We start from the raw sequence: 25,730 nt of genomic DNA on the forward strand, positions 1-25,730 counted from the left end.
TGACCTTGGCCTGACCTTCCAGCATCACCCACCCCAGTCCACAGCATGTGGCCCAAATTAATTTCCTGAAACACATCCCAGGTTTTGCTTGTTTAGTTTTGAGGAAAAAAGAAAGTTTCATTCTGCTTGGATAAAGATAATTTAGGCCTGGGACTTCTGATATCCAACACACTGCATCTGCTTTAGAGTGAAAGTCAATTCATAGAAAGCAGGACAAGGCCAAGAGATGGAAAAAACAAGAAGCACCAACCTAATAACAAAATTGGAGTTCTTTTATTGGCTATGCCTGAAGCAAGTAATGTTCTCTGAGTTTTCACTTAGGTGAGCTAATATATTCTCTGTTTTGCTTAAACCAGTTAATTTGGATTTCTGCAACTTGGAACCAAAGGAAACACAAGAAAGAGGTCTTTTGATTCTAATTGTCTTCAATTTTATTGCAGTAGCTGTAAAATGCCACCTTTTGAACACAGACATCCTCTCTTCCAAACTTAGCCTCTCTTGCCTTGTTTTATTGGCCAGTAAAAGAGAAGTCCAAGAGCACAATCACAGTCCTCATTAAATACTAAGCTCTAACTTTATCTGGCCATTTTAAAAATCAAAGCAACCTGTCACTTATCCAAAATTATAATGTTTGAACTGAGAACTCTGAAATGTAATACAGAAAATTTACTTAGAAGGCATGAAAATTCCAAGGCAATATTTATTGTGTCTATAAAAGCTAAAACAAATATCATTTCCCTGTCTGATTTACTATTGCTAAATCTTCCAGTGTTGGGTTTTTTTTTTATTTCCTTTAGTTCAAGTTCAGAATTTCTTTTTTGTTGTTGTTGTTCTTTCCAAATGTGTGAGATTTGACCCATTGGAGATACCATTTTTTTGAAACAACTCCACTGCTAAAAGCGGACATAAACATGTGCAGCATTTCAATGTACATTTATCACTTGAGGATGTGTCCTAAAAGCTATAAATAGGGTACAGGAACGCAACCACGTGCAGTGAAATTCATATCCGATGATGTCCTGCATGCATCTATGAGTGTTTTTCCCCCAAGTGCCTGATAATACATCTTTATGAAAATTTCATTACCTGTCATGAATCTGGCTCTGAGACTGCCACTTAACTTAACAGAAGTTTTAAATAATTCTAACACCCCAGCAATGTCAAGGATATTCATCTCCTCTTACTCTCTGCTTTGCGAATGTCAAGCAGACAGCTCTGAATGTGGTACTACAAGGAGCAAGGAGTCAAAGCATGCGTGGCATTTCTCAGCACTGTGCACAAAAATGAGATTATGTATTTGCAGGGCTGGACACAGGGCCTGGCACACGATAGGGGCTGAAATCAAGGCCAAATGTCCCATCTGCCTTCCTTTCCTTTGCTTGCTTGCTCTTTCTTTTTCCTCTGAAGTGCACTATACACACGTGCACCATCTCTCCTCCTCCTTTGAGGGGTGATAGATTTTTAGAATAATTATTCTTAATATGATCTTACTAAACTCCCCTTTAAAATATACTTTTTAATAATGCTTCTCTGACATCTTGAAAAGAATTCCATAAAACAAATAATTTACCTAATATCTAACTGTAATATAAAAGAAAACATTAGGAAGTAATTCAGAATAAAAATAAATTTTAATAGGCAAGTGTTTATACATGATACTTCTGATAAAAAGACGTAATCGAATAGTTGAATGGTGGCATGTTAATGGGTAATAATATGGGTATATTTTATTGGAAACTCAAATCTCATAAGCTATGCTGCCATCGATGGCCTGACTTTTTTTTTTTTAATGATGGAAAACTGTTGCTGTGATTCTGAACAAAGCTAACTACAGTTCTCTCTTGCTTTATAGAGTAGCTGTATTCCTGCAAAACTCAGTGAATACTAACATTAAGAGAAGATACTTTATGTTTACTCATAAATGGAAATAGGCTCAAGTTTAGATGGCTATAAACACATCTACCTCCATACATGTCCAGAAGGATGTGCAGAATGTGTTGAAGATTATTGACTTCTACCCTGAACTCATATTAAAAAAGTCACTTTGGAGTAGAGGATGATCTTATACCCATTCAGACATTTTAGAATTACACATTGAATTTCAAGGCACAGCTTTAGTTATAATGAAATATTTACTACTTGTGCTAAAGAATAGTATATTCATCTCAAGAAACTCCTCTGGCATTACTGTCAGCTGCAATGAAGACATCACAAGTGTGCCTATGCATTTCTAAATATGTGTGGATAATCTCTGGGTTTTGAATTTGCTGAAATGGCCTTGAAATAGAGACATTAATTACATGCTTAGTTGGAGACAATGTAATAAGGTTTCTTCGCCAGAGTAATTGGAACCCTGCAGCTCTGCTGTCCTAGTTATTATACAGTAGCAACAAGTCTTAAGGCACATAAAACACTAGAGACAGGTCGAATTGTAACAAGATCCCAAAGTCAATGGAAAAAGCTTCCTACTTAACATAAAAAACATAAATGACTAGGGCTGAGGATTTAGCTCAGTGGTTCTGCCACCTGCCTCATAAGCACAAGGTCCCGAGTTTGATCCCCAGTTCCAAAAAAAGAAAAAAAAAATGACTTGTCATTGAAATTATTTGATTCATAATTTTGTGATTACCCAAACATAGCCATTTTAAGAACCATGTTTATTTAAAGATTTGCTTCATTCAAGAGTTGATTTACTTGTATGGTACTTAGGAAGACATGGATTCCAAGATACCATAGGATGTCTCTACTATTCGTTTTATTGTGCTTTAAAAGGCAAAAGAACATGACAATATCTTCCTCTACCAAAGCAGAATAAAAAAAAAACTAGAAACTTGAATTTAAAATGATATTTTAGAAGTTTAATGAGCAATGACCTAGAGAAATAAATGGATATAATAAAAGAAAGGCTCAGATGAGACTTGGAACAAAGAACAAAAGAAACAAATATTTAAAGATTTCTGGAATATGAAAAATAACTTTCACCATTAAGTAAAGGGTAATAAATGTATTCAACAAATTGAATCATTACCATGACTATGAAATTAAGCTCCAAATAGGGTTTAATACTCATGACATTAAAAGAAATGTATTTCTGGAGTCTAAATTAAGACAGTGTATTATATGAGCTTTCTTTCCATTAATACATAGTGGCTTCCTTTGCTGCATACTAGTCCTTTAGAAATGAGTAGTTTCCAAACAGACTAATTTACAAAAACCACTCACCATCAGAGCACAGGCTGGGACCATTTGATGATATTCTAAACTGAGATAAAAACAATGCTTCACTCTGGAAGGCAATATTTCACATCTTCCAAGTTAGATTTGTGTGGTTGGAAGGGAGTAGGGTATGGGATAAGAGAGAAAAGGAGTTAGAATATCTTGAAATATAACATCGAGGAAATTTATCCATCTTGATTTCTGGATACTATTGAACTAAGGTATGCTCTTAATCATCATTCAGTGTGCTTGTTTGTGTGTGTGTGTGTGTGTGTGTGTGTGTGCGTGCGCGCGCGTGTGTGTAATGTGCCCATGATACTGGGCTTTCTGATCTCTTTATTACTCTCACATGCAAAGTGCTAACCTGGGCAATTATATAAACCACTCCCACTGCTGGGCATGCCCCTCCCCTAGCTTGTCCCATGGCTAGCTCTTTCCAGATCTCACCTCAAATCTCTTCTCTTTTGAGAAAGCCCTCTCTGACTACGGAAGGCACCATCGTCATGACAAGGGACTAAGTGGCCATTCTTAGCCACACCCTGCTCATTTCCTTCAGAGCACTTAAGAAATTGTCATGATGTTGTTTATTAATTTACTGATGGTTTTCTGGCGATCTGGCTTCCTTCAAATGCAACACACTTGAGGGCAAGGTTCCTGTCTTGCTTTCTATTCCTACACCAGACTTAAGATAAATCTTATTGTATAGAAGACACTCAAAGAAATATTTGTTGAACAAATAGATTGAATATAATTCTTTGGGTCTAAACATCTTATTTTTTAACTTCACATTTACTACTTTGTGCTTTATTCTTTTAATATCCTTAGATTTCTAAATTAGTTTTCTCGAGTAGAAGCAATATTTATACACTTTTTGTTCTATGTATAATTTGTAGTTCAACTTGGTGCCAAATTGCTTTTGCCATTAAATTCCCTTTCATTACATTCTGGTTCATGTGAGGTCTGTGGTTTCACTGGTCTCTTCATTTCTACCTAGAAACCTTCACTATTCTGGGGTCCTATCCTGTGACTATTGTCATTTTTTTGAACATCAAAAAACACAACTGCAAGAAAGAATAAAAAACTTACTAGCATAACTTTTTAAGCACTGTAAATGTTGCTTTAAGAAAGTGTTAACATTTAAATCAGCATTTTAATAAATTCTGTACAGATATTTATGTTTTGGCAAACCTTTGTCTTGACAAGTAGGGTCTATCTCTGATTCTATTAACCACTGTAGGATCACTTCGTTGCAATAGTACTTATTCTCGTCTTGCCTTGGGACTCATCCTAGTTCACTATAAAATGACCCTGTGTGAGATGTAAGTATATTTACCTCTCTCCAATGGTTCCTTTCCACTAAGTCCTCAAAAACAACTCTTACTAGTTTAAGCAAAACAAAGTGATACCTCCCTCTTTCTATCATTCACTTACATGGACCAGGAAAACAATTCTATAGAATCTTACTGAGATGTCTTGGGTGAGTTGTAACTACCTTGTACATCCTGATACAATGCCAAGTCTACCTCTTTATGGCTATTTTTCCAGTCTTCTAAATAAAGATTTTATCACTGAGTTAATGAAACCATTAACCAAAATCAATTGAGATATTAATGTCTTCAGGGAATAAATTAGAGAGGCAAAAGACTGCAAAAATAAATGATTCTATTTTTAGGGATGCAAAAGCAAGGTGAGACTAAGTGTCTTACAATGTGGGTTTGTTTCCTGACTTTGACACTCACTATGTATGAGCCAAAGACTATTGACCTCTTTATGCATACTTCTCCTCATATCATGCCAAGGAAAATCTGGTGCACCATGATTAAAATAAGAAAGGATAAATTCTGGACACTAAGATCAAGAGATGCGCACTGTGACCATTTGTAATAATTTGATAGTATTCAATTCTATTGGATAATATATGAAAATATATTAAATTGATATGCTATTTTAGAAAAAATGTTAATGACAGTCCGCTTCATCAGAGACCTAATGATGAAAACCATCACACTGAATATACTATATAGAATGTGCTTATTTGAATTTAAAAAATGAGTGAAATGTATATACTTTAATTCTATCACTGACACTGTTTATAGCTACATAGCTAAATTACTGTAAGCAATACTCTACTTAAGTGACATTTTTTGTAAACATCAAGAAAACTGCACATCCTGTAATTCTTGGGTTAGGATTAGCCCGAAACACTAGGATCATCACTGGCCTTGGGTGACAAAACTGGGCTTCACCTTATGTTCAATGGCTGGAAACAGGGCCATTCATAGAAACTCCAAGCTTCACTTCCCCTGGGGTGTCAAACACTGAGGAGGAGAGAGGTAGTGACGCCTGACGTCAGCCACACACTGGTGTCATCTCAGAGACTGAAGACAGGTGATACCCTGCTCCACACTCTGAGTCTATGGCCCAAAGGGTCAGCAGCTAAAAATATCTCCTCTGATGACTCTAACGGGAATTCATATCAGAGCTTTGGAGTCTTCAATACCTATGAATATTCCAGAAGCAATAAGTAGGAAATAACAATAATTTTGGGGCTGCACCATGTTTTCTCTAAGTATATAAGAGACAAGGGCTCAAAACTTTTCCCATCTCAAAATTTAAAAAATCGTTGCAGAAAAAAAAAACCAAAATAATGTAATATGAAATGGGAAATGGCCTGCAAATAAGAAAGTTTGTGTGACTTGGAAACAGCCCAACTGCCCATCAGTTGGAGACTGGATAAAGAAGATGTGGTTTTTCTATAGAATGGAGTACTACTCAGCTATAAAGAATGAGAAACTAGAGTCATTCATAGGAAAAATGGATGCATATTGAGGCCATACCTTAAGTGAAATAAATAGGATACACATGTGTAAATACCAAATAGTTTCTCTGGTGTAAAAAACAAAGTGTAAATAAGATCCAAATTGTATAACTGATAATGTGAAATAGGAAGAAAAGGGCTAATGGTGTAGGGGAAATGGGAAGGGTAGGGGAAAGGAATAAGGGAAAAGAAAAAAAATATGAGAAAAGGCAAAATGGAAACAAAGTCTTTGTAAATAGAGGAGGGTGGAAGGGTAAAGGGAGGGCAGGGGTTTGAGGAAAAAAACAAGAACCAAGATACATCATGTAAAGGTACAAGATCCCAGTGATGAACGTAACTGTACTGTATACTTAAAAAGTACCAATAAACTCAATGAAAAAAAAAAGTTTGTATGATACTTTATGGAAAAAGTCATCTATTAAAAGCATGATCAATTACAGAATTTTATGATCTAGAATTATTTAAACATTCATACTACAAAATATAGGTACAAACAATAAAATATTTTACCAAGTCACCTTTAATAATATTGCCATGGGCGTACAACTTAAAAAAATGAGACTGTAAACTATTTGCAGCCACGCACAATTAGGATCTTTTAAAATTCTAATTAAGGGAGAGGGAACTTTGCATTGTGAGCAGCCACTACACGGGGCACCGCTGCGCTTGGAAAGCCATCTTCATGCTGTTCGGTGGAGCGGGAGTTCTCACCCATCTTACGAGTGTATCAAGTTTTGTTCTCAGGCAGACAAAGGGGTCTTCTCCTGGGGCTTTTTAGGGGAAGTAGTGGAGGCAACATTCAAATCTGGACATTCTAATTTTAAATCCACTAGACCCACAACACATATTCTGCAAAATCCCTCTGCGTTTTTCTAACTATTCTTTCCCATGCATTCATTCTTCCTTTCAACTACCAAGGAAGCCACCCACCAAGCACTGAAGTGGCACAGGGTGACTCAAAGGAGATAAACCAGTTGAAATGTATGTTTCCCAAGGTATCAAGGCAACCAAGAAATATTTGGGGGAAAAGAAAGGAAAATGAGATTGGATTTGAGAACATTATAAAAGCAGCAATAGTGACTCAGAACAGACAACATCTTGTTGGAGAAGGACAGAATGGCCCCCGGGGCTGATAAGGGTGGCTTAACTGGTGAATGCACAGGAAGAATGTGTCAATCAACAGAGGATCTGGTTCAGCTTGGAAGGAGAGGAACATTAAGGTCATAGAGGTGAACAGGCACTGGGATAAACCCGGGCTCAGAAGAATGTGCCTTGGATGCAGCCCCGAGATGCCTTCTGTGACAGGTACAGACTGCTGTGAGATGTAAATCAAGCTCCTTTCCTGAACCCCTTCATTCTGAGTCCAAGCTGTCCACCCAACATGATTTCCTGTAGTTTGGTTCTAAACCAGACTGGCTACAGTAGTAGAATCTTTTATATTGCATGTTGTTGCTCAGGCTAATTAATTCAGAAGTACTTTGGGGTAGTGTTGGATACCTGCTCTTTAAAAGCCCCTACACTGATTTACATACACAACCCTGGAGTTGGCAAACATTTTCCAAAACAGGCCAGATAAGGAGATGTTTTGGGTTTTGTGGACCATATGGTCTCTTGCAGCTCCTCAGTTTTGCAATTGTCGTACCGAAGCAGAACTAGATAATACTTAAATGAATAAGTGTGGCTGTCTTCCAATAAAACTTTTTATAGACAATGAAAATTGGATTTTGTGCATTTTTATCTGTCATAAAATTGGGTTCTTTCGATTTCAACTATTCAAAAGTGTAAAAGCCATTCTTAGCTGGTGGCTATTCAAGGACAGAAGGGAGAAGGGCTTAATTAATCTCCCAGGCCACAGCCAACAAGCCATGGACCACAGGGAAGATGGATGGATGCACTTGCTGGCACATGTGACTGCGAATGGACTACAGTTGCCACTTTACACACCAATCTCTGAGATTTCTGTCACCAAGAGCCAGGACTCTGGAGTAAGTCAACTTTAGGGTTTTGAATAAATCACATTTAGCTAATCAGCCATGTGCCTGAGATCTAGACTTTGAGAAATAGTGAAACTGCTAAAAAAAATACCTAAGTAGGGAAGGAGCTGGTTTTTCTCACATGAGACAGCTGCTGTGATCTCATGCCCTAAATTCTCTGTATTGGGCACAATTGACCAGGTTTACCAGCCATTATGCATATGGTCTGTATGCTCTAGAAGAGCTCCTTTTTTTTTTCTTTTTATTAAGTTTATTGGTACAATCTAGGTATACAATACAGTTACATTCATCATTGGGATCCTGTACATTTACATAATAGGTCTTGATTCTCATTTTTTCCCCTTGTCCCTGCTCTGCCTTCACCCCCTCCTCCCCTCCCTATTTACAAACACTTTATTTCCATTTTTTCAGTTTCTCATATTTTTTCCTCTCCCTTATTACCTTTCCCCCACCCTTCCCACTTTCCCTACACCTTTAGCCCTTCACTTCCTATTTCACATTATTAATTATCTCATTAGGATCCTGTGTACTATTATAGTTTTTCACATCAGAGAAACTATTTGGTATTTCAGTTAAAGAAATCTCTGTATGAACATTAAAAATAGGGAATCCTAAAATAAAACTAAAAAGGAAAGTAAAAGAGAAAAGGCAATGATGTAACATTAAAATAATCCTTAATTCTGGAGATGAGAATGGTCCCTGAACCTATTTAAATTGCTTCTTGAAAGAGCTCCTTCTAATATGGTAGCCACTTACCAAATGGAACACATTAAAATACACGCAGGACTTTGAAGGCTTAGTATGGAAAAAAAGAATGTAAAATATCTCACTAACATTGTTATAATCTTTTCAAAAGAATAGTATTTTGGATGTAATGCTTTAAATAAATGGCATTGTGAAAAATTACTTTTACTTTTGTTTCCCCCAATTTATCACAAATAATGGGAAACTCAAAATTATGAATAGAACTCACACTGTATTTCCCTTGGGCGATGCAGCTCTGGAGGGCAGAGGGTGAACTGCCCAGGGCACTCAGCCTAAGGTGGGCTCTGAGCTACTGCTGAAGGAAGGGATGCCACCGTGCTAATGGGATGTGTGCATGCCACAGGCCACAGCAAGACAGCTGCTAGCTAGGGGATGAATCGCAAAGAGACTCCAAGGAGGGACGATGACTGATTAGAACTTGAAGGCCACGGGCCAGTCAGTGTTGAGGGGAAGGACAGAGGAGAAAGATCTGTAACATCTGCCTTCCTTCTGTTCCTTCCTGAGATCCCTGTCGTAGATTCCAGTCACCATCGCACCAATGGGGCGTTTCTAATCCTTTTGGCTGGCACCTTTGTCCCAGACCGGGACACAGCCACAGTGACAGAGATACTCACGTCGATATAGGGTCTCCCACATCCTGGGAGAGAAAGCACCTACGTTAATTCTCAGACTCTAAATTCTCTGTTAATGTAAGAGTAGAAATATTTTATAATATAGAAAATTAAAGTAAAGGAAGCCTTAAGTCCTTTGGTATTGGCCCATGACTTTGATTGCCTTGGTCCGTATCGTCACCATTCTTGCTGGTTCTGTAGCCTTCCATCATTCTGTCCTTTAGCTTCGTATAGTTTCATACTCCAATTCATTCTTTTTTTTTTTTTTTGGTACTGGGGATTGAACTCGGGTCCTTGTGCTTGCAAGGCAGGCCACCGAACCACTGAACTAAATCCCCGTTCCTCTCTAATTTATTCTTTATTTTTGATTAACCGGTACTGTAGCTTTGACCCACTACGGTTCATTGAAAATTCATTTCCTCTTTGGTCACTTTTCTGAACTAGCTTCTACCACAGAGACTGGAAAATTACATTTTCAAGTTCTCAGTTCCTCTTGCAGGTAAGAGTTGCTATGTGACTCTGTTTTAACCAAAAAAGACATCAGTAGAAATTCCCAGAAGAAAACATTTTTCCTAAAAATTTGCAGCCTTGCTACAGGGAGTGCTGCGGGCTCATTGCCACTTGACTGGGATGCCATTGTGAGCCTGGAGAGGAGCAGACATCTGGTCACCAGGAGAGGACAAAAATGAGGAGGACACACACTGAGACTGTTGAGAGAGCCTCAGTCCTGGATGACACTGCTGAGGTTGACTTCCTTCAGATTCCCTGGGTGAGAAAAATGAGTTCTGAATTGCTTGTTCTTCTAGAAATATCTCAATGACTATGCCTCTTGTGTTCTTTTCATCCAAAGATTTCTTCCTCTGGTCTCTCCCTTGCCTTCTTTATCAAGTCTTGCCTCATCAGATTCAGAAGTCCCAGGCAAGGTTGCAGGAGGAGGCAAAACACTGTCCAGCGCAGTGGTTTGGAACCATGGTTCTTAACACATGAAATCTAATCCCTCACCCATCACTCCGGCCTCTGATGTCTTGGCCAAGATTCTCCCCAAGAGGAGAGTGTTTAACAGGGCACTGTGCTGAGTGCTTGCCCAAGCTCTTGGCCACAAGGTTGAGGAAAGCAGAGTGGGTGAAACTGCCCCTGGCATTATGGAGGCAGGAGAGGGGACACGTCTACCTGTGATGATGCTGACTTTACCTTCTCCTTGGGTAGGCTCCCCGTTTCAGTTCTTTAAGAGCTACATACTCTCATGTGCTGTAGTCAACCCACACAAGCCTTGTCATTCCAGCAACATCTTCAGGCTCTAGTTAGAAAGGAATTCCTTCCTACAGATAAGAAAAAGAAGCCTCCAGTCCAGAAACAGCCAAGTCCACAAAGGAAAACTGAAAAGATGCCCAGACAATAGCACAGAGACATATGAACTCCGAAAAGAAAACTGTCTTTTCCCCCGCCAGCTGTTTATTAGAAATTCTTAATGTAACTAGGTGACCCTGGGTAATGTTGGTACAGATGCACCTCTACACATCTTTCAGCACAATGATACCTTCTGCTATTTTTCCCCATGATTTCTTCATTGGGCAATAAATACCTGGGATATTTTGGGTAAAACAAGCTTCTTTTGTTTCCTATATAAAGCCACATGGAATCACATGTTGAGAGAACAGGCAAAAACACATCCCATTGCTAGGTAACTTTATGAGTATTTACCTGAATATGGCTTACACATTTTAACTTGGTTAATTCATCTGAAAATGCAAATCATTTTTTCCAACACAAATGATATGCTAAAATGCTGTTTTCCATGGAGTGTTTGTGTGTGTGTGTGTGTGTGTGTGTGTGTGTGTGTGTGTTAAAAATCTGTATTCTTATTACAACGCCTCTGTTAAATGGTGCTTGGGAATTCAGCACTATCCTTTTTTTGAGTGTTACTTCATTGCCGCATTTTGCAAATGATTGGGTTACACCCGCTTTCTATAGCCTCCCTACAGTTACCTGAAAGATACTCCCTTACCATTTGCCTTTTGTCTCCCTCTGGTAGCAACTTCGTGCCTGTCTCTCGAACACCTTTGTCCTTGGTCTCTGCAGTTTTGAAGCCAACCCCTTTCCAACATTACCCCAGATTCTTGTCCTTGGGTCTTCGCCAGAGTCCCTGCTCTACTTCTTTGCTAAACAACTCCTGATTCCAACTACCTATAGCTTCCATCACTATCTTTCCCATCAGGAAAGACAATTAGCTAATGAGTAAATTATTAAATAAAAAAACAAGTAAATATACTAAAACAAAACAGGTGACAGGAGAGGACAAGTAGAGACATTTCACTCCAATCTGAATTCAAGAACTCTCTCTCCACTGATCTCAAGACCTGCATCTTGTGTCCTATTATTACTAATTCATCAAAACAAACACAGAAACCTTGGGAGTGTGTGTGTGCCTGTGCAGGTGTGTACGTGTGTGTAGGGCTGTCTCTGTGACCGATGAGTCTGAGCAGGCAGCCCTAAGAAAGCTCAGACGCACCTGTGTCCAATTTTTCTCTGTGATAAATGAATGGTAAAGAGAATCGATCCCAGAAACACTTGCGAAGAAGTGCCGTGTCAATAAGAACATGGCCGCCAACAAAAAGGACAGATGACGTAAGTTTAAAGTTTAGTCAATACCACTATTTTGCTAGAAGCCAAAACAGGTTTAACTACTATTTGTTACGTGCCAATTCTATTTGGCTAGCTCTAAAATTCTACAGTTCTGTGTTGTAAGAACTCAGGGTTGAAAGATCTGAAAAGACGTCCTTCATGTTGGATTGCTTAGTTGGCTGGCACGCACTTTGCAAACAATACCTAACATTTCAGTCTTGCATGAGAAGAGATTGTCAATTCCTAGGTCAGTACAAAAGGAAAATCTGGAGCAGGTCAAGGTACTTTCAGACCTTTTTCAAGCATAGAGGTTGCTGTCCTGTCAATAAAGTAGGTCTTCACTTCATGTTACCCTGAGGTGAGGGTTAAAATGTTTTCGGTAACCTCAAATACTGAAAATGTAGGTAACAATATCAACACTCAGAAGAAAGCAGTTTCACCCCTGAGAATCCAAGTGGGGTTTATCTATCAGGGAAAGAGCAATGGAAGGCAGTAACAACACTTATTTGTATACAATGATAAATACGTACTGGAGAAAGTAACTCTAACTGGAAATTTAAGTGGCATAACGAAATGCGTTATGTTCCTAAGGCTGCTGTAATAAACCATCTTAACCGTGGTGTCTTGCAACCTGGGGGTTAGGAGTCTGAAATGAAGGTGTGAGCAGGGCAAGCTCACTCCCCAGCCTCCAGGGGTCACTGCTTCCTTGGTTCCTCCTAGCTCCAGGTGAGTCTTACCGATCCTGATGCTCCCTGCCACGTGGCTGTACTACTGTGTTACCGCCTTTACATTCTTCGCTCTGTGTTTTCTCCTCCTCTTCGGAGGACACTGCTCATGGGATTCAGAGCCCACCTTCTCAACAACTACAGTAATTACACCCAAAGACTATTCCCAAATAAGGTCAGTAAGAACTTTCTGAAGTTCTGCAGAGACATGGATTTGGGTGGGACATTATTCACCTCAGTTCAGGTGTCATAAAATCTATACTCATATGCAAACAGAAAAACTATGAAAATAAGAAAACAATGGAAAGAACACTGATCCCAGGGCTCAGCTGGTCTCCTTGGGTTCCAGTTCTGCTTCAGCCATTGCTTAACTGTGAGGCATTGGGCACATTACTGCTTAGCCTGTCAGATCCTTGGCTTCCTCACTGGTGAGGTGCAAATAACTACACTTCCCTCATGGAAGCCCTGTATTAAATCAGTGAATGTATGCAAACTGCTTACATACACTGTGTTCAGAGTAACTGACAGTTTAAAATTATTAGTCTCCTGGCTCTGGAATCCATCCTGCTTGTTACTGACAGGGTCATATTTCCAAAACTGAAATCTGATGCCATTCTCTTCTTTAAAACTGTACATGTCCTGCAATGACTGTTAGATAAAGTAAGTTCTCAGTGGATGGAATGCGTCTTACTATTTGAACCCGTATCTCTCACAGGTCTCCTACCCGCACCCAGCAGTCCCTCTGGATCCCAGGTGCAGAGAGCAAGAGTGTGTCCCCCTCCACCTCTTTACCTGTGTACTATGTCTCATCCTCAAATCCAGAAGGCTGTCATTCCTTATTAGCTCGTCATTACTGACTCACACCTGGTCAGCTGTCTGGGTTTTTGAGAGGCTTCCCTAAGCCTAAGAAAGAGTGAAGAGCCCCTACTTTCTGCTTTCTGAGTAGAACAATCCCTGGCATTTGCTGGGGGTTATTTATTAGCATATCTACTCTTATGTTAGGAGTTCCCCGAGGCTAGGCAAATGCCTTATCATTCTTAAAGCTCCCACTCCCTGGGAGGAGAAAACAGCATATGATTACCAACATGTGTTTTGGACTGAGACAGACCTGTGCTCTGCCTTTTAATCAGCTGTGCAACCTTGGAGAAGTGAATTAGCCTGAAAGCTGAAGCAATAAAGGAGCCGACCTACTGGGACTGAGATACTGTTTGCTGTTCATTATGCCAAAAATATAGTAAAGGATACTTAACAAATGCCTGTTGAAAGTTCCAGTAGTTAATCACAAATGAAAAAAAAATCATACAAGCCTGCGGTTTGTTGCTGCCTTAAATTAAGATTTGTCCACTCTTAACACCTTTAAGATTTAAATTTTGTCTTCAATAGTATCTCTTTCTGACTCACCTCAGTCTTCATCCAAACACTACCTTTTCTCCTAGAAATTTGGTGAACGACATTCTCAAATTACTTCTTACCAGAAAAAAATTATAAGTGACAAGCAAAGTCTTCAAGAAGATTCCCCTAATCCCCAAATGCCCACCACCTTGACTGGATCACACATGCAGACCCAGTGCACACAGAGACATGCACGCACCAACAGTCCAACATACTTGTCCGTCTGCACATTCATTGATCTTTGCTGCTGCCTGTGTCCTTCCTTTCTGGGTCTGACATGGGAGATGCCAGACCCTCTTCCACGTGCCCCCTTGACCCTCTGGGACTTGGCCTTCTCCTACTATTTCAGCAACACCTATTTTCTCTTGGGCATTTTTCCTTATAGTTTACAAATGAACTAAACATTTCATCCCAAACCAAACAGACAACAGAAGAGTCTGATGTAGCTCTTCCTCTACATATTGTTTTTTGCTTTGTGTTTTTATTTTCTCCTGTCTGCTAAATTCGTCCAAACCTTTAAAGAAAAGTCTAGGATAGCACCTAGTCTATCTTAGTACCCAAACACTCACCGACCCACCTCAGTACAAGGAAGGGAACTCACTGCATGGAAGTCACTCTCATTAGACTTCTCTATGTCCTCTTTATTGACAAAATTAGTGGATATTTTTATAGGAACTGTAGGAACTGTTTTAAGTGTCTCCTCTTCTAGACAAATGTATTGATCATTTCATTCTGAAGACTAAATTTCTCTGCTTTGGGATAAGATGACTCTTCTGGTTTTTCTGGTAGATTTCTGACTACTTTGCTGAATTTTCTTTTTCTCAAGAATGTCTTCTAGCTTTATTGAGGCATTCTTGACAGATGTAAATTGTACATATTTACAGTATACAAGATGCTGTTTTGACATGTGAACATATTGTGTGAGATGATGACCACAGTCAAGATAATTAATGCATCTATCATCTCATAGTTCTTTTTGTGTGGCGAGATTAAAAATCTACTTTCTTAGCAGTTTTTATGTATGCAATATATTGTTACAAACATAGTCACCAAGCTGTACATTAGATCTCCAAAACATATCACCTGTCACTGGATTTTCAATTGAACAGTTATATTCCAAATGCTGGTGATCTGAGACTTGCATCTTTAGACTCTTATTCTTTCCATTTCTCTTATCTTTGAGGTTGTCCTTGAAACACAGCATCCATTTTCATATATTTTGTTTCTTACCACAAAAGCCAACTGGCAGATTCTCCTTGAATTTCAAAGTTGACTATCTTGCTGCCATTTGAATTTCTCTAGTTGAATATTCTGTAGGCAGTTAAAATTTAGCTATTTAAAAGGTAAACTCATGAGCCAGGGATTTAGCTCAGCGGTTGCACCGCCCACCTCACAAGTGCAAGAACCCGAGTTTGATCCCCAGCACTAATAAATAAATAAATAAATAAATATATGGTAAATTCATTCTCTTTTCTCCTGACCCTCTACCTAACCCCTCTCTTTTTAATGGCTGCACAATCAGTCACAGTCACCTGAGTGTGACACAGATGTGTTAGGGTAAGGTGATTGCCACCCAGACTGTATCTGAAACAGGGCAAGCTTTATGCAGCCCTGGAGGGGAGAAATTAACACTGGAAGCAATTCTCAGTTCTCCAAAGGAGGACCTCAGTGGTCTCTCTTGATTTTGTGTATAAAAGTCAAGAAGATATCTCTTGTCCTAGATGTGACAGAATAAGCGTAAGTGTTACTGTTTGTTTGCTTTAGTAAAGATGGCAACAAGTGATGGTTCTATTCAGAGCTGCATCCTTGGGGTGGAGGTAGAAAAACATGTAAAAGGAGGGGTGAGCTTCCTGAGGTCTGAAGTCAAGGTTCAGCTCAAGACTCCTTGGCTTGCACCTGCATCTTCCGGTGTCACTTACCCCACCCTAATTCCCGTTTTCCTTAATATTCTTGAATCCACTCCTCTTCTCCATATGTACTACCACCTTTCTAAAGCAGCCTTTACCACTAGGTTATGACTGTAACCTCGACAGGATTCTCACATGAAGTTCACATTTTTTCCAGAATAAAGACTCAGCTCATTGGGAAACCCTTTCCATGAAGTAGCATTGACAGTTTACCCTATTGCTTCCTGCTTACAATATTCTGCAGACAGCAGACAGCGTAGCATTTCCTGTACAGCATACTATTTTCTGACTCGAGTGATCAGCCTTGCTTGGAGTACCTGCTTCTGGCCTCCTCACTTCTGTAAATTCTGCCCAACTTCCAAAGGCTCAAGTGCTACCTAAGCTGAATCAGGACAACTGCCCCTTCCTCTTCATGCATGTTGAACTTATGCCCGCTGGCTTGCTTCCACACAGATCGAACAGACCCATTCATTTCCCTGCCTGCCCTCGCCACCTCCTTGTACTGAAGGATAAAGTCTCACTCTGTTTAGATCTTTAGCACTCACCACAGTTCTTGAAACATCACTAATGCTCAATAAATACTTGCTCAGCTGAATAAGTGAATTCCAGCTTGCCCACCAATTTATTATGACCCTGGGAAAGTCTCAAATTCTCTGGCATGCAGTTATTTCATATAAAGTTAAGGAGCCGAACTAATCCCTTAAATGTCCCCTTCTGTTCCAACATTCTATGATGCTTCTATTATATTTGTTGAAAGAGTGTAATGGAGTGAAAATTAATTTTTAATAGTCAGTAATTACTAACAAAAAACATTCCCTATTTCATCACTCAGCTCTTCTGAGTATAAAGAGTCTAACTTGAAATATCTGAGTAATAGCTCATACAGCTCTCACTTTGATATGTTGGAGTAAACAGAAATATTCACATTTATATAGTTTCATTGTCAGAGGTGGGCACAGGGATGTATACATGTCCAGTTATTTGAGAGGCTGAGGCAGAAGGATTGCAAATCTGAGGCCAGGCTGGGCAACCTAGCAGGCTCAAGAATTTTTAAAAAGAGTCTGGAGATAAAGCTCAGCAGCTCTGGGTTCAATCCTAGGACTGCCCCCCACAATTTAATTGCTAGAAGTTCACTGAATCTTGCAGAGTAGGCAAAGAATAATTGCTGCATTATTGCTATGTATTAGGCTATGATACTCCTCATTTTTCTTAACCATGTATTTTCTTATTGTTAATAATTTAATGTTGTAGGTCATGCTTCCCAGTTTAAGTGTAACCTGGTATTTATTATGCAGGCTTTTACAAACTTTTAAATGAATTTTTCATTTTGGAATAATTTTGGGCTTACAGAAAAGTTGCAAAGATATTACACAAAGTTCAGTGCACCCTATCCCAACTTTCCCCTATTCTTACCATCTCGTACGAGTAAGATGATGTGTCATGAACCTATATGGATACATTATGATTACAGGCCAAACTGCATTCATATTTCCTTAGTTTTTAACCAACGTCCCTGTCTATACCCCATCCCAGTTAGGGATTCATCCGCCATTGAGATGTTATATCTCCGCCAGCTGCTCCTATCTCCAACAGGTTCTTAGGACATCCTTGTTTTGATGGTCTTCACAGTTTTGAGGAGTTCCATGTTAAGCATTTTGTGGACTGTCTCTGTCTGGGCTTGGGAGGAAGACCACAGACACAGAGCGCTGTGCTCTCACCATATCGTCTCCTGGTTGCATACTTTTAGCACGACACGCTAGTGATGATGTTGGCCTTGATCACCTGATAGGGCTTCTGTCTGCTAGGTTTTTCTACCACGAAGTTATTCTTTTTTCTCCTTTCCAAATTGAATTCTTTGGAAGGAAGTCATAATGTGCAGCTCACCCTTACAAGGCAGGGGGACATGCTTTCCTTCTTTAAGGGCAGAGTATTCTCGTTCTCTCTACCCCTCCCCACTCTCTTGGAATTCAACAACTTTACATGAAATACACCAAAAGAAGAACAAAATTCACTTGAAGCAGTTGGGGACAGGGAGCCAAGTACTATCACATTCATCATTTTGTTGCTACACTAATTCTCTTCAACCGAGTACAGTCCCTGTGCGTCCAACCACAGCAGAGCACAGTGTGCGGAGAAAAGTGCGACTAAATGTGCCTTGCGACGGACTTATTTTCATGAACTTTGTGGAACCCATATTCAGTTCAAGAAACAAAATGTTATTCGCCATCTGGGACCCACATGCGCTTGCTCCTTGCCATTGTGTCTTCTCCGCCCCAGTGTGTCCAAGTGTGTCACTTGTACAGCATGCATAAGCCTTGCCATGTTTTGAACATCATATAAATGGACTTCTGTCATTCTTATTCAGTGTTGTCTGGCTTCTTTCATTTCATATTTCTTTGCGGGATGGAATCGGAGAGTCATCCATGCTCTCCCAGGTCATTGTAGATCGTTCTATTGCTATGTAGCGTTGATACATATTGAGAGCACATATTGAGAGCAAATACAGAGTGCATTTCCATATGTGTGGGTCTAGATCATTCTTGCTGCTGTACAACTGAACGTTCTATAGCGTGAATGCACACATGTGAACGTGTACCTGAGTTACTCAGAGCGTGACCATGCTGCGTGCCTTTAGGTCTCTTTCGGTTACTGCGTATTTCAGAGTTCACAGCTTGAGCTAATATGGACACTGCCACTATAGAATTCAGATGAATGGCTCGCAGTGAACACACAGACACAGTCACGTTGATTTTTATAGCAAGGAACAAAATCGCTGCATCGTAGAGTACAATTAAGATCATTTCAAGTCCACAAGGTGATATTCCAGAGAAGCTGTTCTGAAAATTCTATTTTTTTCTACATTCTTGATATCACTTTGAATCATCTGCCTTTTTAATTTGTGGATACTGTGGTGTGAAACTGAAATTTTACTTTTAATTTTAAGTATAACTATTTAGGATGAAAACATTTTTGAATTTTTTGGCCATTTTGATATTATCTCACATAGAGCTTCTTCTGTGAAAGTAAATTCAGATTTTCTTGCTCTGTTTCTTTACTGGGTTGGCTTTCTTTTCTTATCTATCTGTAGGATATGTGTGGAAGGGTGTTTATATAGTCTGGATATGAATCCTTCATTGGATATCTTTTTTTAGTATCTTTAGCGCTGTGGGTTACCTTTTCGTAATACCCGTTTTTCAAGATAGTAAAGATGACTTATTTAAAAATGTTTTATTTGTATACATTTGTGAAACATAATGAATATATTCATAGTGGGGGGTCGGTACATAAGCATATCGCATATTAGTTCTTTCTACTTCCCCTTCACAATGACTTTTGGTGAATAAACTTTAAAAATTTAAGGTAATTCATGAAGTTTTGTTTTTGATTACTATCCTTCATTTTCAGTTTAAGAAAAACTTGGCCTACTCCAGTGTCAAACAGATGATCTTAAAAAGGGGTTGACAAACTATGGCCTATAAGCTAACTCCAGAGCCCCCTGCTTTTGTAAGTGCAGTTTTAGGGGAGCACAGGCAGATCCCTCCCTCACATGCTGCATATGCCTTGCCTCTGTGCTACCATGGCAGAGAGCTGAGCAAAGGCAACATCATTGTGTGATCTGAAAAGTCTAAAATAGTTACTATGTAGTCCTTGAGAAAAGTTTGCCCACCTCCATTTTTAGAAGGGTTGTTTTCAGTTTTACACTTGAATTTGCAACTCATCTAAAACCAGTTTTAGTGTACATTTTGATGGGGGTAAGGGTTCTTTGTTTTCTTGTAATGCCTTCCCATTGACCTTATAGCTTCTACTTGGAAAATAACCCTTTTTTCCATTGTACCACAATGCTACTTTGTCATAAATAAGGTGACCAATATGTGTTTGGGTGCTCTGTCCTGTCCCATTGATTTATTGCTATCTACCCTTCTACCAAGACTGTACTGTCTTAAATGCTACTGCTTTACACTAGGCCTTACTCGTGCTATGTAAATCTACCAGGAAACGCTGGCTCTTCTCGGTCCTTTATATTTCCATATAAATTTTAGGAAGTTAAATATCAATTTTGCTAAATACCTTAATTGTTAGGGAAACAGAATAACTCGATTCCATTTTAAAATATATATATTCCTCAGATATTGAAGAAATCTCCAAAGTAAATCATAAGTATAAAAGTTTAAAAATTTAGAGAGTGAACAGTATCTTCAATATATTACTTTGGTGCAACAAAAGTATTTTTGGGAACTCAGTACAATTTTAAAATTTCCTGCTAAAAATTCTTTTTTTTCCCCTATTTTTTTTGGTACCAGAGATCCAACTTGGGACCTTGCACTTTCTGGGCAGGCAGCAGAACCACTGAGCTGAATCTCCAGCCCCCCGCTGAAAATTCTTAAAGTAACCATCGTAATTTCAGTGTGGTGAGAATACAGATATTATCCTGTCAATGGACAAGCTTCCCTGTTAGCCTCCGAGTGCCTAGGAGAAGATCCCCTGAACATCTATTATCCAGGCCATCCTGATTTTTTTCCTGCAGTCGTTTTAAAAGCAATGTTGTCTTCTAGCCTAACAGCCAGCAGTTGGCAGGTTAATAGAGTAAGGATGCTTTCCTCCTTTTCCATAAATCTAGTGATATTTAGTGGTACTTTTTATCATATAACATATTAAAAAGCATGCTATTTTTCCAACTGTTCTCATTATATAATTTTAACCACGTGGAGGGAGGGAGGTAATGGATTGTCAATATCCTGAGTAAACGCATGTCTTGATTTGTTGTTGTCTGAGACAAGGCCCTGCAGTAGCTCAGGCTGGGCTTGAGCTTTCAATATGCCCAAGCTGGCCTCAAATTCACCATCCTCCTGCCTCAGCCTCCCAAGTGCTAGGATTACAGGTGTGTGCCACCACACCCATCAATGCCTATGTCTTCACAGGAACAATTTTCAGTTCTACAAAGCCAGTTTTATCAGAAAAAAAAATTTTGCTACTTAGCATATAAAACCATGTGACTATTTACAGTGAATTTTGCATGAATCTTATATACTGGTGTTCACTTGCTAAAAATTAGTTAAGAGAGCTTTTCAGTAAGTAGCTTTAAGGGCCGAGGATTTAGCTCAGTGGTTCTTCTGTCTGCCTCACAAGCACAAGGACCCAAGTTCAGTCCCTGGTACCAAAAAAAAGAAAAAAAAAAAAAGCAATTAACTTGAAGACCTTCTTCTTGGCACTTTGTCATAATGTAGATTATTACAGGTTACTTTCATGGCTGATTGGAATTTTATTTAGGTACACATTAAAATTTTATGTATGATCTTTTGCATTAACATATCATCTGTAGTGAATATTTGAACCGATTTATAATATTTTAAAATATAGATATATCAGAGAAACTATATTTTAAGATACAGAACTCACTAATTTAGGATCAAGTCATATAGTGCAATATATTTTGCAAACTCAGAATAACAGATACTGAATTAATGAAAAGTGTGCAACATAAAAGATGCAAAACATTTTCTTATTCTAAGGAAAAAAGATCTTCACTTTTTGGAGCTATGAATAATTTTAGAATTTGGGCTACCTTTCCAGAAAAAAACACACAAAACCTTATTCTTTTGGCATAAAAAAATTGAGAGGCTTTCAAAGCCCTTGTTTATTACCCATTAAGTACTCCATGCACACACAGATCCCACCCTCTCCTTTGTATCCTTCTTTCCCATTTCTCCTCTCTCAGGAACTATTAAATAGATTTGCTATCAAGATTATATGTCTTATCTTAGTGAAGCCTGAAAAACAAGCTCTTATTAATAATAAATGCAGCTTTTATTGCATGTATTTAAAGTATGTAACATGATGTTTTGACATACATACGCTTAATGAAAATGCTAGTAGAGTCGAGTAGTTTCATTTATCTACCATCTCACATAATTATCTGTGAGATAAGCATCCAAATATGAAAATGTGTTCACCATTCTAACACAAATCAAAACCACAATGAGCTGTCACCGTACACCTGCCAGGATGGTTACTACGTAAAAAACAAGAAATGGCAAGCATTGGCAAGAGTGTGGATATAAGGAAATCATGCTGGTGAGAAGGTAGAAGCCTTTTAAAAATGACTGCAAAATGATTTGGTTTCCTAACAGACTGGATATCTTCCCATCCTTTAAGTCCTTTATTACAAATAAACCTAACTCAAACTATAGTAATTGCTGCTATCTTGACTCAGAATAAATGAACAACTGTTTCTCTTCTGTGACAGTGGATGCTTACGCGGGTTTTGAGATCTGTTTCCATCTGTCCACCTTTCCACCGTCCTATCCAGTGCACACTCACACCTACATGCACCCAGCAAAGCCTTTTCTCCTCTCCTCTCACTCATTCTTCCAGGAAGTTTTCCACTTACTCATCTCTTCCTCCTCTGGGAATAGAAAACTTCTGCCAACCTATCTTATTTATATCATTCTTTGATTATAACCCCCTCCCCAGTCCCACTTCTAGTCTGAGGGTCCCCTGAGGGCTGAAGAGATTTCACATTCATCTTGACGTGTGAATCTTGACGCCGTGTTTTGCACAGCAGGGATCAGTGAGAATTTATGGATGAATAAATGAATGAAAGAATCCTTCCTGGAGTAGTATATTTGTTTTGATAAAGCTCCTTCATGGGCTATTATTATTAATTTGTAATTGTATACAAAATAGAGCCCTTATGTACCTATGTTTAGTCTGTCAGCTTGTCCTTTAATATTCTTACGGAAGTGTTAAATGAATCTTAAAAACAGGACAAGAATTATAATATCTAAATCTATATGATACAGTATCCTAAAATATGGAAAAGGAAATTGACCCATATATATAAATAATGATCCCTTCTACCTAAAACAATTATTAACTTTATAAAGAATGTTGCTGACTTAGAATTCAGATTTCCTTACATCATCTATTTTTTAAAATAAAACTTCTTGTTCTGCAGATTATAATAGTTAGCGTACTGCATTTATTCTTTTCAAAGGTGACAATTAGCTTTCTTTATTTCCTTCTGACCTTTGAAGTAAATTTACACGTCTGGCCATCGTGAAATTTCTCGTAGTCCCCCACTGATACTCGAGTCCTACGATAGTTCTGATCTGGACCGTCCTCCTCAAATTCTCGAGCATTCAGAGATGAGGCTTCTGGAACATGGCTGGACCACGGGGCACTGTACTCATGGGCGGATTCATCCTCTGGTGAGTTCAACAGCAGATCACTGGGTCCTGACCCGGAAGGAGATCTCCCTGTCGGGTTCCTCCCTTTGGTCTCCGCTTCCTGGCTGCTGTGACTTGAGCAGCTCCCTTGGTGTTCCTGGAGTTAGTACTCCATTTCCACAGCTAGGTCTACTTGTCCTCTGCTTCTTTTCCCATTTCTTTCAGTTTTGGATTATTGATAACAACATGGTTTCTCCTAGGATATATACCAACATTTTCAGAATTTACTCTCCCCCAAAACTTCAAGTCAAATGAGCCATTACAATACTTTTTTTTTTTTTCTTTTTGTACCGGGGATCCCTAGCCCCATACAATTCATTTTTAAGCTCTCTCATTTGATTGTTCTCAATCTGCTGCTTGAGATGGCACTGAGAAGGCACCCCTGCTGCTGCCTCTGCTTGCAAATTTACAAGGTTCACTGAATGTGGTCTTTAAAACTTGGGTGTCTACTCTAGGTAAGACATCTCTAGGAGGATGTGAAAGAGGGTACAGCACCTGTCAGCACAATGCCTAAAAATAGATTTTACATAATCTGGCTGATTTCCCACTTCAATCAAATTAGCAGCTGCTGAGTCCTTTGCATTTCAAAAGTATGTAGAACCTTTTATTCTAATTTTCCATCTTGAAATCAACTCAGAAAAATACATTGTTTTAACTTCTTGCCCCTTATACAAATTATTTTCAAAGTTATGCCATGGAATTTCTGCAATCATATCATTGCATTGTAGTGGGACTTTTCCTTCCATAGAGTAGGAATAGCAGGCGATTTGCAGTGTCCAGAACATGACCACGCAGCCGTTCTGCACATTTCTTCCAGTAATTCTCAGTGATCAGGCAATGGTTCTCAACACTGGCTGCATGGAGAGTTAGCTCGAGAAATTGCAAAACATCACCCTCAGATATTCCTCTAGAGATTCTGATTCAATAGGTCATGGGATGGAGCTTATACACTGGCATTTTATTTAAAACTTCTCATTTGATTCAAAAAATTGCAAAATAACACATATAACCTATCACATTTCCCATATATCTGTGATTTTGCATTTAAATCTATCATTCTGTCAGACAGCCTAAAACACAACTTTTATATTTCCATCATGCACATGGTGTTAAATGTAACATCACTCATTATATTCTGAGGCTACTTTCAAAAACCCAAAAATGATTTTGAAAAGATGAACAGAAGAACACATGCATTTGTTCTCTTCTCATAGATACGTATGATACAGTACTTCTTTACAGTTATTTAACTCTGTTGTATGATTTGACCGGTGACTTACCCTTTCTTGTTACAGCTTGCATCTAGATTGCACCCCCTGCCAAGCCTCATGGGATCACAGTTGAGATTCTTCAGAGGCAGCTGAATCTAGGGTTTGTGCTGCTGGGATCAAGGAAGTGATTTTAGGATTGATTCACAGTTTGATGCTGGGATTAAGGGTGTGAATGCTACACTCCCTAAAGACAGGCAGCCTGGGTGAGGTACAAGACGCAGAAAGAGCTGTGGTGGTGTTGTTTATTGCTGCTGCTTGTCTTCTGCCACACCCCACTGCCACGCCCCCCTGCCTTGGAGCCAGCTGACAGGAACTGAAACCTCTACAAACTGTCAGCTAAATAAACCTGCCCCCCCTTTAACATTGGTTGTCCAGTATTTGTTTTAGCAACAAGAAAAGTAACTAAGACACCTTTTATGATTACTACACGAGCAAAATGATGAAAAGGAAAATACTGTGGGAGAGTATCTCAGGAGTTCTAGGCTGGGTACTGGGATAAGGAAACTGGCTATTTGGGAGTGATTCTTTCCAACATAAGGAGTTGCTCCTCCCTTCTCCCCAAGAATTGAAGTGCAACACCACACACACACACACACACACACACACACAGAAGCCCACTAATCTTCATGAATTAGACTGCAATGTGATACCTGGAGTGATCAATCTTTTTCCTCCTGAACTGCAGATCCCATTCTCAGAAAGTTTGCTGTGGTAATTATCTTCTATCTCTGTAGCATCAATTTATCTCTCTGTACTAGAGTGACCACATCAGACAACAAAGCTCCTCTAAAAGAAGAATAACGATATAAAAATAGCCTGCTTTTGTCTTTGTTGGGGATAACATTTTTATTGAGAAATAATTAATGTATCCATAAAGTTACCCATTTCAAATGTACAATTAAATGGTTTTTCGGATAATCAAGAGTTTTGAGCGGCACTATCATCCATTTTAGAAGCTTTTCATTAAGCCCAAGAGAAATCCTCTACCTTTTAACAGGGACTCCAGTTTTCCCTTAGCCACTCCCCTGACATTGCTCCAGGCAACCATTTACTGCCTTTCTATATCTGCCGATTGGCTTATTCTGCATATTTCGCATAAAAATTAAGTCATACCATCTGTGGCTTAGAGTGCTTTCAAGATTCTTTCATGCTGCAGCAGATATTGGTACTACATTCCTTTTTA

General features: G+C 39.0%; 1 protein-coding gene across 6 annotated transcripts in view; it reads right to left on the bottom strand.

Annotated features, from left to right (window-relative positions):
* Positions 1–25,730, bottom strand: part of Kcnq5 (potassium voltage-gated channel subfamily Q member 5) — a 388,898-nt gene that overhangs the window by 318,122 nt on the left and 45,046 nt on the right. The window contains exons 1-2 of one of the 6 annotated variants that reach the window (XM_033756497.1): positions 25,198–25,288; positions 24,557–24,657 (exon numbers count right to left, since the gene is read on the bottom strand). The exons of 3 other annotated variants lie outside the window; for them this stretch is intronic. In XM_033756497.1, the coding sequence (XP_033612388.1) occupies positions 24,557–24,606 (50 nt within the window). In that variant the 5' untranslated portion in view covers positions 24,607–24,657; positions 25,198–25,288. Of the gene's footprint in view, positions 1–24,556; positions 24,961–25,197; positions 25,289–25,730 lie in introns of those variants that run through there. 2 more of the 6 variants (XM_033756498.1, XM_033756496.1) reach the window with 2 other exon arrangements.

The sequence above is a fragment of the Fukomys damarensis genome, unplaced genomic scaffold (genome assembly GCF_012274545.1).
Source record: "Fukomys damarensis isolate Sample0158 unplaced genomic scaffold, DMR_v1.0_HiC HiC_scaffold_27, whole genome shotgun sequence".
Lineage (NCBI taxonomy): Eukaryota > Metazoa > Chordata > Mammalia > Rodentia > Bathyergidae > Fukomys > Fukomys damarensis.